This window comes from Calonectris borealis, chromosome 10, assembly GCF_964195595.1.
Source record: "Calonectris borealis chromosome 10, bCalBor7.hap1.2, whole genome shotgun sequence".
NCBI lineage: Eukaryota > Metazoa > Chordata > Aves > Procellariiformes > Procellariidae > Calonectris > Calonectris borealis.
The window spans coordinates 15,346,810-15,362,743 of record NC_134321.1 but is presented as its reverse complement, the minus strand read 5'-3'; the positions used below and the strand labels follow the sequence as shown (position 1 = coordinate 15,362,743).

General features: G+C 34.4%; 1 protein-coding gene across 1 annotated transcript in view; it reads right to left on the bottom strand.

The window, feature by feature from the left end:
* ERC2 (ELKS/RAB6-interacting/CAST family member 2) overlaps window positions 1–15,934 on the bottom strand; it is a 526,287-nt gene that overhangs the window by 140,897 nt on the left and 369,456 nt on the right. The window contains exon 17 of the mRNA XM_075159071.1: window positions 14,217–14,364. Within this exon, the coding sequence (XP_075015172.1) occupies window positions 14,217–14,364 (148 nt within the window). The remainder of the gene's footprint in view (window positions 1–14,216; window positions 14,365–15,934) is intronic.

Genomic DNA, 15,934 nt, shown 5'->3' with positions numbered 1-15,934 from the left:
CTTGAAAATTTTCTATTCAATAACATCCAAGACCTTTTCTTATATTACTTTTGAAAGCACAACAGATTATTCAATATGACTTTTCTAGATGATTTAGAAACTCGGTCTTGGAATGTACAATTCATGAAAATTAGAGTGATGATTGTACAAGCATTTAAAATGTGCCATATCTAATTTGCATCATATGTTACTCTGTATGAGTTACTCTATATCTGAAATAGTTATATTATATAGTTCAAAATTTTATTCACATTTTCCTCTCAAAACTATTATTATTGATACAGTTTTCCTGAAAACGGGGTTTCGCAAAATTTACATAGCCACAGTTCTGACAACAAAATTATCATGCCAACATTTGAAAATGCCTGGTGAATACCAGGCCCACACCTGAGAAGGAGCAGTTTTTAATTTGGATTTATACTAGGAAAGAAAAAATGTTAACTTGTAAAATGCAACAATTAATTAACTGCTTCTCCTACAGACCATGTATAGCCTTATTAGTTTTAGCCTAAACAGTTTCCTCAGATTTTTTTGCTTTAAAATTATTGCCTACAGTCAATAAATACTGCATCCATTTTGAAATAAAGGAATGATAGAAGAATTAAAAGCAGCTTAAATCTAGGTGCACAGGTATATTAACCCTTAGGGCTTGAAACAGTTGTCTTTGATCATTCAATATCACTATTTGCTAAGTTGTCAAGGTCATGAATGGTATGTGTAACTGAATTTTTAACCCACTTACCAAAGAATTTATGATCTAGCACTGTAAGAAAATTGACAGATATTTCTTGTCCTCCTAAAATTCTGTTGAGTTTAAGTAAGGATCTACTGAAGTGAAATGAAAGTCTTTGATTGACTGGTAACAGACTAAATAGCTTAACAGCAATCTGTAACTGTAAAACTATAATATTAAAACTGTCTTTTAAAAAATATTTTAGCAAGGTGGCAATAGGGAATTATGCTTTGATCTGTCATCTGGATCAAGTTAACAACAAAAATCTCATGAATGAGGTTCAAATGAGGAAAAATAGTAAGATTTGTTGCTCTAGGATATAGGTGTAATACCATTCAATAGTTATTACTTTCCTTTGGATTTTCTTCTCAATCTCTCTTCACTAAATGGAATTTGAAACATTTCTAGAATATTCACTTTCAACAGGGTAGGATTTTTCCCTATATAATGTGGGAGGGAGGCAGATATAAGGCCTACAAGCTATCCTGGAAATATCCTGTGGTCTAATTATTAAAGCACGGAATTTAAAATCTAGAGACCCACATTCTAGCTTTGATTCTGCAATGGTCTCTTGTTGTCTTCAACAACCAAGAACCTCTATTTCTTGCAATCTCACTATTTGAAAATAAGCACGCTAATATTTCCACAAAGCACTTCACGTGGCAGACGGTTAGTTCTAGTCTGTCTGATTTTTACTAATTAATTATTTAATCAGAGCTTTTTTTTCCTAAGACAACAATTTTAGAAAACACAAATAAAATCTTTTTTTTTAACTTTGAAATCCAGAAGGTAAGGATCTAAAAAATTGTGTGCTTAAGACTATATAGTTCACCAAGTTTATCCAGAAGTTGCATAAACTTACTGGAATTAACCTGGATTTAATGAAAGCATGTGCAACTGCAATTCGTTTTCCAATATGAATCCAATGCTTCAGGCCTGAATTCCATTAGCTGAGGGTTAACAAAATGTTTGCTAATTAAGCCAGCTCTGTACTTTCTCCAAATAAAATTGGTTTTCATGTCAGAACAATATTTTTACACATTCTTTGAAAACTGTCATTGTCTGGAGACAAGTGAAGAATTTCTTATCATTTCTACTGCTGCACAACACAAACGTTGCTAACTGCCATGAATACAATTTATAGCTGCTTTGTTATTTGATAAGTTACAGTTAATTAAATATTGGACAACAAATGCTATACTTGGCCTCAAACATCCTTAAAGTTCACCAAATTACATTCATCACTCACAATCTGTTGAAGGACTATAACAGTTTGCACGAAATGAAGACTTTATGAAAACAGCATATATTTGTTCATTAAAAAATACAAAATATTCCACAACGTAGACTGTTACGCTTGTGTAACAGAGGAAAACAGTCTTGAAAAGTAGCTACAAAAGGCATTTCAGAAGGCAACACAGAATGCTGTGTTTCTAAGTAACACTTATGGTGACTTTTAAGACCAAAGAAGTCATCACTTCTAGGCTACACTGAAAATTAAAATTAAATGCTATGTAAAGTCCGTATTTCTAGAACTTGATCAAGTTCACTGCCTTTTTTTTTTTTAACTCTTCAGCAAGTTTCCATCTGTTTCATTACTGTTGTCTGATCATCGTTAAATATTTTTCTGAGATCAAAAATAACAAGTTCAAATTCCAACCTTGGAGCCTCTAAAAAACATGTTCAACATCACTGTCATTTAGTTCCACCCTCTTCGAGCATCTCAGCTTACTAGAGATACATGCATCCTGCATAAGTGATTTGATAATAAGCCAAATAGTGAGCTTAATTTGCCATTTAGAAAAAGATATTTAAGAGAGATTCCATTGCAAAGTTTCAGTTGAAACTTCTTTTGCTTAAACTTCTTGATATACTTAGAGATTTTTGAGCACTCGTTCACTAATTACCTAGCTGAAGCAAAAAAGATAATTCTAACACTATTATTGTTAAAAAGCCTAGCCTTGAGACTGCTCTCAATTCTTTCTAACGGTAGCACACTTCTTGAATCAAGACGTGATTAAATGAGACAAATTGTTAAAATATATCCACCAACTATGGTTTTGACAGAAAGACTTGTGTCATTTTTCCACAAGCCGAAGGATCTGTTAATTGGTCATTGGTTTGAAGGATCTTTTGCCAATACTAGAGCTGCACCGAAGAAGTGGACTTCAATATTCTTCAATATACTTCAAAGTATTCCAGAACTTGTATTACTTTATGCCAATTATTCAGGCCACTTCTAACAGCATAATATTAGCAACATAATGCTAATTATTTCCAAAATAAATTATACTCTTGTCTTCAATCTTTAGAAATATACGGTAATATTCAATTCAGGATTTTTTTGTTGTTTATGCAGTGAGTTTTTAGACACCAAGAAAATTCCAATAGAAAAAAAACTTAAGTTATGAAGACTATAAGTTTGCAAGCACTCATCAGTAACCAAAAGATAACAGAAACATTGCGGTATGGTAACTAACTAGGAACTCCAGATGCTAAATAACTATCATAATCATAACCGTATGGGTGTTGGAATGCACCACTATGGGGTAGAGTTATGCTTTACTGAGTGCTTTAATTATGCATTTTCTTTTTATAACATCCCTGTAATGTAATCTATTCTTATATTCTTACTCTTAACTGTATTTTAACATGGGTTTTGCTGCTTTGTTTCCTGCCTCCATTGAAGAACACAATTAATTTTTCCTCTGTTAAAATTCCAAATGGGCTAATAAGCATGTTTTTCTTTTCCTGTTATAGTGTATGACTTGTCTCGGAAAGTGTGAGAGACAGGATGCATGCAGGCTAAAAGTGTGCATGATAGCTTATTGGGGAAAAGTTTGGTTACTCCTCATTTAACTCTTTTTATTTTTTACCTCATTAATGATACGACTGTTGCATATGAAGTAAAGAACACAGTAAAGTTTTTATGCTAAGAAAGCATATAAATTTTTCTTTTTCTCATCTATATCTAGTTATATATTAAACTTAATTCATGTGATGTTTTATATTAAAATCTTACAATTCTTATCATTTGTACCAGAACACTCGTTCTTCAGGCCCTGTCTGCCCTCCCCAGTTTCACAGGACAGAGAATAGGGACTAAGAAACAGTACTGAGTATTTTCCAAGTTGTCATGAAATCCAACCTTCCTCCCAGGTGAAATACAAAAGCAATTGCTGGTCAAATTAGATACTCTCACTCCTGTGCAGCAATGGAAAGCAGCTTCCAATGTAGATCTTTTCAAAGACTTGGATCTGATAATTTATCATTGAACGTGAGCATAGAAGTTTTACATATATTTCAGTTCTTTTTTAATTAGAGTACTATTTAACTGATATTAACAATCATTACACCTGCTGCTCTGCAAGATTACAAAATGTGACTGACTTATCCTGAAAGAAGTTAGAGCTAATACTAAGTCTTCCTCTTCATGAGCTGAAGGATAATAGTCTCACAAACACCAGCTGGGATATTAGACGCTTGGCAGACTGAGACAGGCAGCAGTTCCAAGTGCCAAGCAGACACTTATCTAAAGTACTAAGGCCAAATTTCAACTTTCCTGACACTTGTGACTGAACAAAGTTATGCTGATTTGAACATGGTCCATCTGACTTTTTAGTTGCAGTCTCTGCATTTAGAGTTTGTGTTTCTGAAGTCTTTTTAAGTTCTGTGAATTAAAAGTATGGCTTGAAGCGCAGGAAATATCTTGTAATAATACAGCATACTCAGTAATGTATAGGCTACAGTCATGCTAAAAGTATTTGTCTGAGTCCTACTGCTAAACTTGGTAATTACACAGAAGTATGTAAGAACATAGACACAAAGAAGTGGGTTAAAAAGCATAATTAAAGCTCTGAAACAGTAGCTGCCTGAGGACATCTCAGGCCAGGTCCTACTAAATGCAGACAAGCAACATAAGAAGGTAAGGCGCTCTGTTTTTTTCCTTTTTTTTTTACAACAGGAAATAACTCATTAAAAAGATACTTCCCCATAATAATTATTTAAAACCAGACATGAATCAGAAACTTCAGCAGCTAAACAAGATCTTTGAAACTGCAAATCTCTGGTTAGTACCACTGATTGTCTTTCAGCGTCTTTAATGTCTGAATAGTTCATTTCAGCCATAATTTTTGCAATTTCATTACCAAGCCCAGCTCTCTCATTTGTATCATATACAAAATATAGCCTAAGTTGAAATTACTACATTTCTTCCATTGCATGCAATAAGAATCAATGAATAAAACATAAATTTCAACACATGGATGGTATATTGGAATATGGGCCGAAATGGAGATAACATCACAACAGTGTCTTGATATGCTTTACAGAGACACCTTACCTATAACTGATTTTTGTTTGATGCTACATTGTAGAAATGATAAGTTTTATCCACCATCACAGGAGCAGAAAAATTTGACACTCAATTTTTACAATATTTTTTTAATAACTGGCTACTTAGCACTGTACTTGACATCAAGTGTTAAACTATACTTAGCTTTATTATCATGGTGTACTTTGTAGTAGAACTTAAGGACTTGTTTGAAAAATGTCTCATGGAGAAAAGAAAAACAAAACTTTTTGGCTTGGGAATTCACTCGTTTGTATAATGGAGATATTCACTATTCTTATCTGAGATACTTAATACCCATTTTTACCTATCGAGTCAGCCAGATCAAAAATTACAAAAGTTTACAATTACAAAAATATAATTATTTTATATCTGTATTTTTCCATTTAAGATTTGCAGTCTCAGTGGAGTTAAACCGTTTGTCTGAACAAAGTGCGTTATGACAGCTATAGCTATTGAGAGGTTCTAGTGTAAGTTCACAATGAGATTATCACCAGTGAAAGAGGGTGCCATTAGACATGGCCATGCTTAAGATATGATATAAATTCTTCAAGAATGAAAAGCCTCTGAAGAGAGAACAAACAGAAACAGATTTTAAAGCAGATCACCAACTAGAAAGCAGGAAAGGACTTATGTACCAGGCCTGTGATGCCTTCAGGGCCTGACTGCTATAGGCCACAAGGCAAAAAAAGCCCCTCTCATAGAAAAATGTTTGTGTAAAAATACCATCCGAAAGAATTCGGATTCCTGCAAGCATAAAGAGGAAAAAGTAATGCCATATCCAGCTATGACTTGAGTCCTTCGACTTTCATGGTATAAATTGTCAAATCTTACTGAGAATATGTGAAAAGTGTTGTGTGAGCACTGCCAACATTTTCAGTATTTTTCCAACACAGACGATTTCTTCTGAATTAACTAATTTGGTCAGGCAAAGGGTATTAGCTACACACACACATTGTCTTTCTTACCTTGTGCCATATGGAGCCTGCTGCGGTAAGCTATAGGGAGAAGCGGCACTCTGCTGTTTCACCCCTACACAAATCTGTCCGCATTGGATTTATATCTAAGCTGCTTGTACTTGGCAAAATTGAGAATTACAGATTCAGATTCAAAAATACAGATTCAGATTCAAAATTCAGATTACAAATGAAGATAATAAAACCCAGTGTTAAGACATGCAAAAGTATTGCCTTAGGATTATTTCTCATTAATAGAAAAGTATAAGCTACTAAAGGATTTTTAAGATAGTAAATAAATTTAACGCCATTGAATGCATGGGCAATTGATGTCAATGGGATCTGAACAGACACATTTAAAATCAGAGATTAATAGCCATTTTGCTATATTGCCTGAGAATTTTTAAGGAAAAAATAACCAGATTGATTTTCCTCATTTGAGAGTTCAATATATGAAGTTATTAGAACATCTATTCTTACCTGCCCAAAATAAAACAAGGAGCTTGTGTAGCATAAGTGTAACAAAACTAAAACTCCTAAAACTTAAGGGTCTCAGATTACTCCTTTGTTCAAAGTTAGGTGCTTAAAGCTTGAGCAAGACCAATATTATGAGTGATAGTAAACAGTATAAACAGAAGAGGAAAAAAAAAAAGCACAGTGGTCAAATGTGTCTGCAGTACCCATGTGAATGGCTTCATAACATGGATTCTATTTACTGTGCAGTAACATTTAGACTCAGCAGTACAATAAATCTCTCTCTGAAGCAGATCTGTGTAAATAATAACAACAATAATGATAATATGATAATGTAGTGTTCTGTGCTATTATATTGCCACCTGTGAAATTCTAAGAAATCAGAAACATTAAGTTAGTCTGACATCATCAGAAACAGAAGTGATAGTGATTAGGAACCAACACAATACCAGGACAGTGCTACTGATCACAAGGTCTACAGATGATAATGTCTACAGACACCATAAGAAAGCAATGCAAGACTTTTTTGTTCCCACACTTGTTAAACATTAGAGGGCTTAAATGCAATTAATTAATGCACAGTGTTGCGGAAGAATGTTTTGGGCTGCCAGAATAATCACAATCACAACAACTTCTAATCCTATTCTTTTTCTTATACAGTAATATAAACACTTTCAATATCATAAAATACACAACGCAATACAGCTGAATTAATCTAACAGGGAAAATATAACTTGGGGTATTTTGTTATTCCTGAGTGCTTGATGTCACCACCATAATATCACATTAGCACTATTTCTGATGTACTCAACTAGAACAGTATATGTAATGCAACACACTGCCTTCAATTCCATTTTATTCCTTTGCTGCTGAAAGAGTTCTTTGAAATATTTGGAAGTTAATTAGTAAGAAATACTTCTATGTATTGCATGCAAGAGGAAATATTGCTAGTGGTTAATTTGCTGAGAAACTGCGGTTACACAGATTTTTAAAATTCCTTGATTGTTTCTCACTCTTTTTTGTTTCATTAGCAATATGTTCATGTGATGAAATACAGAGTAGTGAACTAATAGACTAGAGAAGACTGCCAAACACCAGCTTTGCCTCTGGCCAGAGTATTTTGTACACCTGCAGTCTTGAAAACACTGGAAAGGTTTCTAATTTCATGTTCTGAGAAGAAAAATAAAATGCTCTCAAGGAGTTAGAAGACCTCGCATTTTGGCCAACTCCACTTACATTTTTGGCTCTATATCCCAAAAGCAAAGAGGCAACTGGGAAATTTTCTCGCAGTATCCAAGTTCAGAATGAATCAGTAACATAGCAGTGTCTTCTGCTCTTACCAAAATCTCTTGAGATGTTCTAAAAATGGACTTTAAGCTAATTATTTCATGAAGGATTGCATCACTATACAAATTTCTCTAAAAATAACTGTCTCTGAATTCTCAAAAGGAATCTTGGCCAGGGTGATTATAAATATTATGTAATCACTCAGCCAAGCCCTTGTGGTGATCTTGTTTAATACTGTATTTCTGAAAGGTTTTTTAAGGCTATTACAAAGTTCTACGGCTCTCAAAATACAGCATTTGGTGTGTGAATCAAAACAATTCCAGCGGTTCTGTTTTGCTGGGAGTGCATTACTATGCTTCCCATTTATTTAAACCACTAAACAATAAATATTTAACTGACAGCTTGCAGCTGCTAAATTGTATTTAGATCATTACAATTAAATATGCTCGTTTCTTACGGGAAAGTGTTTGCAACACAGAGGTCAGTATTATTACTACTAATTTTACAGGTAGATACACTGTGATACAAATAATTTTCCTAGGTTATCAAAATATCATGTGAAAAAACCTGTAAAATTAAGCCAGCACTTGAGATAAAACTAATGCTTTTCTTCCAGCTTAGAAATAACAGAAGTTTTACTTAAACTCATACAGTCACAATCCATAAAAAGTCTGCTCAACTCATTCACATAAATAATATTTTGGTCTTTAATATATGTACATCTGTAGCTTCATATTTAAAATAAATCACATATGTTCTCATTCCCTTACAAAGGCAGTATATTTCATTTCTTTAAGATACTTCTTTTTCTTTTTTAGTGTGAAGAATTGTGACAAATTACTTCAAAATCAATCTCTTGGTAGTTTACAATCTGGTTGACGTTCCCAAAGGCTAGAAAAATTAGAATAGAAAAATTGGAGAAAGGCATTCAACTGCAAATAATGCTCCTAGCACTATATATAAAGTCATGAACTATTTAAAAAGAGAAAAAAACCTGAAATTTGCAATTGAGACTTTTTTAAACTTTCTTTTTTGAGCACATTCTATTTCTGGTTTAATTCTATTTTAGTTTAAATTACTATTGGGATGTCCTTTGTCAGTCTGCAGGCACTGTTGAGCAATGGAAATCAGTACGTTTGTCAATGTGGAAAACATTGACATTTTATGACTAAAAAATAATTGATTAATTAAAAAGAAAAGGATTCAGGTGTCCTTTCGAGTTTGGGGGGAGGGCGCATTTGGGAAGTAAATACTTTGCCTCCAAACTGAGTAATAACCGACTTCACTGTTGTAAGACAAACCACATTAAAAAATAAAAGACATAAAATAACATCGTTTATGACAGGAATACACTAAGATGAATAGTTATGCCTAAGCAGGCAGTACACTGTATTTGTTTTATCTTTGCCAGAATGCTGCCTGTTTAGACAATAGTCTGTTACTCCTAAATATTGAAAAGCTCTTAGTAATTTTCTTCCTCTCATGGAACTTTTCGTGTTCATTGCCTGTAGCACAATGTTAATATTCTTCTGAAGCAACCCTAAGGAAGCTTATGGAGAGTCAAGAAGCTTCCAGTTGAAATACAAAATACACCAGGATGCTTCACCAGAGTGATTAGAAAATTTTTTCACAGTGTAAGTCTGTGGTAAAAGCAGCTACATTTGCATTAGGCAATGCAATCTCAGTGCAAGTCTGCGATACATTACAGCACAGCGATAGAATCTGTTTTTCTGGCCTTAATCCAATAACAATAAAATTCTCTGAGTAACCTCAATACCTTGGGTTACGCCACTGAGTTTAATAGAATTGACCTCCTGAACCTTTAAGACATCTATTACATACTGTGCCCTATCTCTTTAAATATGAAGCAGGCTTTTGATGCCTACAATGACTTCACATGGTGGGAGCCACCACAGCTCTTGTACAGCATTCTGAGCAGCACTAGATGAATTTGCAAACATTTTGATGTTCCAACTAGGTAAGCATCTATAAATGTTACAAAGTATATCCATTAAAACTCCGCAACCCCTTCCCTTAAATTGCGACGCTCATTGGCCTCATCAGAGTTAGGTGAAAGAGCAGTAGCTGGCCCTCTCCTGCACATGGAAATATTAAGGAGGAGTATTCACATTTTTTGTATGAAAAATATTCTGACTCTAGGAAATTTACTTTCATCAACAGGATTTTCCAGAGGAAGACAGTGATTTTTCTTACACCTCAAAGAGGATATTTGTGGGCATTTCATGTATACAACCAGAAATCTTGGATTCTGATGAATTCACATACATACCTCTCCTTCTCCCTCTCTCAAGAAACAGCCTTTGTAGCTCTCTCAAAAAAAGCCCTTTGTACTTACTTTTTCATATCAGCAGAGGACTTTCCAAGCTACAGCAATCATACCTTGGACACTGAAGCCACCACATCAACAGCAATAGCAAACCAGCATCCTAGGCTTGGAGCATAATGTTGCGCCTTTTTAGGTATTATCCATTGCAATGATCCATAGTACAGCATGATTTGAGATTGCTAGAAATATGGAATTGGAGTTTATCAACTACATGAAAAAGTCTAGGATGCCACTGAAAGAGACAGCAGCAGAAACGGAGACTCAGAGAGTTTCTGAGATAGAAAGAAACTCCCCAAACTGTAAACAAAAGCAAAAAGCAAATCAAACTGTCAGATATATGATGATGCAGTACGAGGGTTAAAGTTTCACAACAGCTTATTTAGGCCAAAGTGATTCACCTGTCTATAAAGATCACAAAATAAAATTCGATTGAAATAATATTTTCTATTTCAAATGGTAAAGCTCATCCTCACTGAAGGCTAATTTTAAATTATTGCTTCTTCACTAAAATGACAAGTCTTTGAAAAACAAGATGTCCTTGGGAGACATGCAGGACATAAGGAGAGCAGATGCAATTAGAAGCTCAATTGCAGCATGACCACATGGACTCTGCAGTGGAGAGTATGTGGAAAATATAACAAGATTATCTAAAGAAACTCTAGGACATTGCTTCTATATGAGCTTTGCTGGCATCTACAACAGTGCATGTAGATTTCCAGGCAAGGTGAAATTATGTTCAAGCAAATTTCTAACTTCAGTTAGCACTCTAAAATAATTACAAATTATTTCCCAATAGCTTGTCTACATGATTTAAGACGTAATCCGTATTAACTGCTGCTTTACACTGCAACAACTGCCCTTCTGTTTTGTAGGTATAACACAATGGTGAAATGAAAGCCTGGTTCTGGAGAGAACGCTTCTCAGCAAAATTTGGAGAACATTACAAGTAGCACAGGGGTTGTAAAAGGAAGACAGAAAAATGAGTGGAGTAAACCAACTTTCTTCTGAAACACAGAAGAAAATATTTTTACATTTAATGAAGAAATCTAAAATTGATGCACCTGTAATAGTAGCAATTTTGTAGCAACACAGAACAGATATAACAGTATTTTTCATGTTCAGGAGATGCATTATTTGATGCACAAATCAAGAATGGGACTTCCTCTAGGATATAAATATATCAGAATAAATGTCTGCATTGCAGATGCCGAAGCAGAAAGGAGGCGTTTTTCTGCAACACATTTACTCTTATCAGCTGATGCTTCTTTGTGGAACAGGCAAAGCCTACTCTTAGTAATGCTCTGCTAATAAGGTTTTCAGCCACAGTGCTTCATATGCAGCCTAGCTTTCCCATCACTAACTGAAAGACAGAGAACCTTTGCGAGAGCAACATAAACAGAAACTCCTTGGATTCTTTAAGGTCTGCATTTCTTATCCTTTGCCCTGCTGCCTTGATAAGTTCTCCCGTAGCCATGAACAGAAGGCTTCCTGCTTGATTGGATAGGTAGATGCATCAAAAGTCCATTTGCTATTGTAGATACATGAAGGGAATATAGATTTTTATCATTGCCCACCATGTTATTTTGCCTCTCAAAGCAAAAATTCCTCCTACAGTATAGAACAGGTGTGGATTTGGGGCCTAATGTTTAGCATTATCTGGTGAGTCATCTTCTAATATTTATAAATATCTCTCCTTTCATGATCATTTTAGGCTTTTTTTTCTTCTTTCTTTCAGCAGTATAACAGCTGTGGAAATGGGGGATGGGAAAAATAAGGCCATAAGAAAAAATTTGATGCTGCAGCTGATCATTCACTGAAGTTCTAGTGAATCAGAAATAGATTGGGAGACAGCATCTCTCAAAGAAACTGAGGAACAGGGTGGATATATCACACAGTGTAAAATCCGCCACTTCCCCCCTGCCGTCCGGCATAGTCATATAGCAAGGAAGAGTAGTACTAACAAGCCTTTGTGTTGGATGCACATGTGAAAATTTTGGGGGTTGACAGTGGTTCTACCCAAAGGGATTAAAGAAGTATGAATGATCTCTACAACTTCTATTATCAGATAATTCTTAAGTGTAATAAAGTGGTGACCTGGTTAAACCACATTCCTGTTCCTGGTGTCTCTTTTTTTTGTGGTGTCTGAGATAACAGGGAGATTATTTTGGCATCAATTTAATCTAGCTAAATAGCTTTACTGAAGATCTTTATCACTATAAATAATGGAGGTATTTGAAGTATTTGGTTACACTTCTAACTGAAGTCATCCAAAACAATGCCTCTCTAGCAATCCTCTTCTGCTGTTCCTTCACTCTGTCTGAAGAAAGTTATGAATGTTTTGAACACTTTTCAGCCATAGCTTAAAGGTACAAAACCAAACAAAACCAAACCAAAACAAAACAAAATTAAAAAAAAACAGTTTGCCCAAGTCTCTGATGAACATTTTAAAAATATCCATGACAGGTATCATGGAACATGGCAAAGTGGTGTATTCATTTACTCTTCTCTAATGAAAGATAAAGGTGAAAAAAGAAGATATCCAAAGGAGAAAATATCTGTCTTCTCTTTTCCAAAGCAAACCAAAACAAAAATCCCTAAAATTATTTGGAATTTAACATTCTCTGCTCCGATGCAGCACAGTGGGATGAAGTACTAAATAGCATAAAGCACGCCTGCCTATTTAGCATATAAAATTTGGATGAAATGTCTCTTGGCCAGCTGACTGACCTGAGACATGAGTGCATCATGGCTAGAACACAGGTACTTGGCTGGAATGTCTGTAATGAAGTCAGCATCACGAGTGGATAAGTTCACGCTCAGGGGCTGGTTCCTATTTTTATAGACCTGTGGGAAAAAGCTGTAATGATTAGATGCATGAGGTCAGAGCCATTGGGAATGTAGCATAGCAGCAAGGGTTTTCCTTAACTTTCCGTTATTGAGTGCTTGGAGTTCTACAGTATGTAATGCATGATTCAGAATAAAGAATCATAACACTGACGATGCAGTATGCCCTAAACATTATTAACGTGGCATGCTCATTTGTAAAGTGGCATACTGCCTGACAGCAGAGTGGTTACTTTGACAGGCTAAGGAGACCAGAATGATTTTGCCGACGGTATTCTCCTCCTCCTCAAGCAACAATGACAGAATTCAGTAATGTCACACAAAGGAAAACATCAGATACAACACCTTCAGACATGGTCTGAAAACATCTTTCTCATCTTTTTTACTGTTCTGAAAGAGGAAAGGTGTTTAAAAATATACATGACACATAGCACAGGTCTTGAGTACCTAGATTATCTGAACATCCTTTGTCTTGCCTACAGTACCTCTTCTGGCTATGACTATTACCTTTTAAAAATCAGGGGGAGTAGCCACTGCACACTATGCAGAGTTTTAAGTGTTTTAATTAGACAGAGAAGAGACCTATGTACTGTGTCTGGTACATGTGTACTGTGTCTAGTATGGTTATTTTCCTCATTAATAAAGCAGAACATAAATTAAATTTGCTTATGATAAAATCTATTCTAGAGTTTGTAACTACATGGTTTTTTTATTAAAACCTCAAATGACTTAGAGTGTTGAAGACAGGGTGATTTTTACTCATTTGAGAATTTATTTTAAGGATAATCACGATTTCCAGATAACTTCTCAGAAAGCCTGAGACCTTCTGAAAACACTTTTATTTTACAACAGATAAGCAAATAACTGAACAGAAGAAGGTTAGAAAGAGTCAACAGAATGGATAGATCTTGCTTTATGGCAAGGAGCATCTGCTTTCCTCTATCTCATATAATGAAGAAGGTTGGAAGCTATATGAGGAGGGAAAACAGAAAGTGTATTGCCTGCATATAATATAAGCCAAGCAAACGTGCAGCTAAATACTTAACAACCATAGAGAAGCAATACAGAAACACTTACACTGAACACCTCCTACCTTTCATAACTGCTGTCACATGTCAGACCTGGCTTGAAGACTTTCAATATGAGGTTAGAACAAAACATTACAAATGAAAATAATGCCAATTTTCTATTGCCATGAAAGTATGAAAATTAACGTCTCCCCACCTGCTGTTTTAGCTGATGTACTAATCTGTCCTTCTCTCGTTTAAGAGCCATTACTTCCTCTTGAGTCTTCTTTTTCTTTGAAGCAGACAGTTCAAGCAAGGCAATGTTTGCATCTTTTTCACTAATTGCAGCAAGCAAAGCTTCCTGTCTGATAAAATATAAAAAAAAAAAAATGGGAGAACAATCAACTACCTTCTGAACATTCTTTAAATAGCAAACATTTTCAAGTGTAATCAAATAATGAAATAAACTGATTAGCCAAAAAAGTTCTCTTTATAGGTTTTTCATAATTCAACTATTTCATAAAACACTTACCTCAGTCTATTTTACTACAATACGATATCGAACAATATTTCTGTGAAATGTCTTGCTTTTAAAAATCTTTGGTATTTATTTTTTTAAATTCACTTTCCTGAATTCTAGAATATCTTACATAAACCTGTTGTGAATTATTCAAATCATACAGATTAAATAATAAAAAGCAAAGTGATACAGATAAAACATATTTTTATATTATCCTGGTAATTTGGTACCCTAGAGACTTCAGTACAGAAATCTCTGGACATCGTCCTCACATTTGCTTAAATGTTTTCCTATGGATTTATTATTATTCATTGTGTCACCACAAAACTATAATTCTAGAAGTAAAATATTACATCTAGAAAAGAAGTTCCTTGATCTAATTGTTCATGAGGAATCTTTTCTTTTGGAATCTTGACCCCTCAATCTCCATAAAGCAAAAAGAAACTTACAGCACTCAGAAACATATAGAATTACACAGAAGCTAGCAGGGTCACATCGTAAATAGTTTGTGAGGGCATATGACAAAGGTAATTTTTACAACATGCAGTTGGAAACACAGATCTTGCAGTATCTTATTATTTCTTGTACTCTAAAATGCTCATGTTGGCAAGGCCATAATCTGTCCCTTATTTTCCTAAATAAAAGAAATATATTCATCTTCTACAATGCATTCAATGACAGACCATGACTTATCAGCCAAGAAAAAGCATATAATACTTAATAGCTTTTAGAACAGAATGTGTTATGGCCTATGTCTTTTTCCAGAACTATATAAGATCAATCATTAAAAAATAAACATGGATAAATGAGCCATAAATTAACCTTAAGCTCCAACTGCTAATAAACGTAAGAATACGGCTCATGAACTTCACACAGTCAAGGTGAGCTAGAAGTTTGGAATTCTCACAGTCTTTCAGCTTGCCAGCAAAAATGTCAAGAAAGCTATTTCACTTTTATTTCAAAGTTCCTAATGTATTAATGTAAATATTTAAAGGACAATATTTCTGATGGAGTCAAAGAAAAACAACTCATTTATTTTACTTTCAAAGTTATGAGACATGGATCAATTTTAGATAAACAGTTGCATTTTAGTCATACACTTAAATAGTCTCATTTATTATTCTGTCTTCTTCATTCTAATCAGAGTTAAATGATGTTTAAAAGAGGATGCCATAAGTCTCCAACAGTCTTAATTTAAATGAACGCTATTAATTACTTTAAATAACAGGTATTAAAGAAAAAAAATATATCAAAGGGTCACATATCCATAATGCTAATCTGAAATGAGATATAGGTATATTGTTTCCTATAAACCTCATAATAATGCATAAAACTTGCTGCATGGTAATTTGTAAAAGACTGTTGGCGTTTTCACATGTTATGCTCAAATACAATATCGATTCCTTAACATTTTC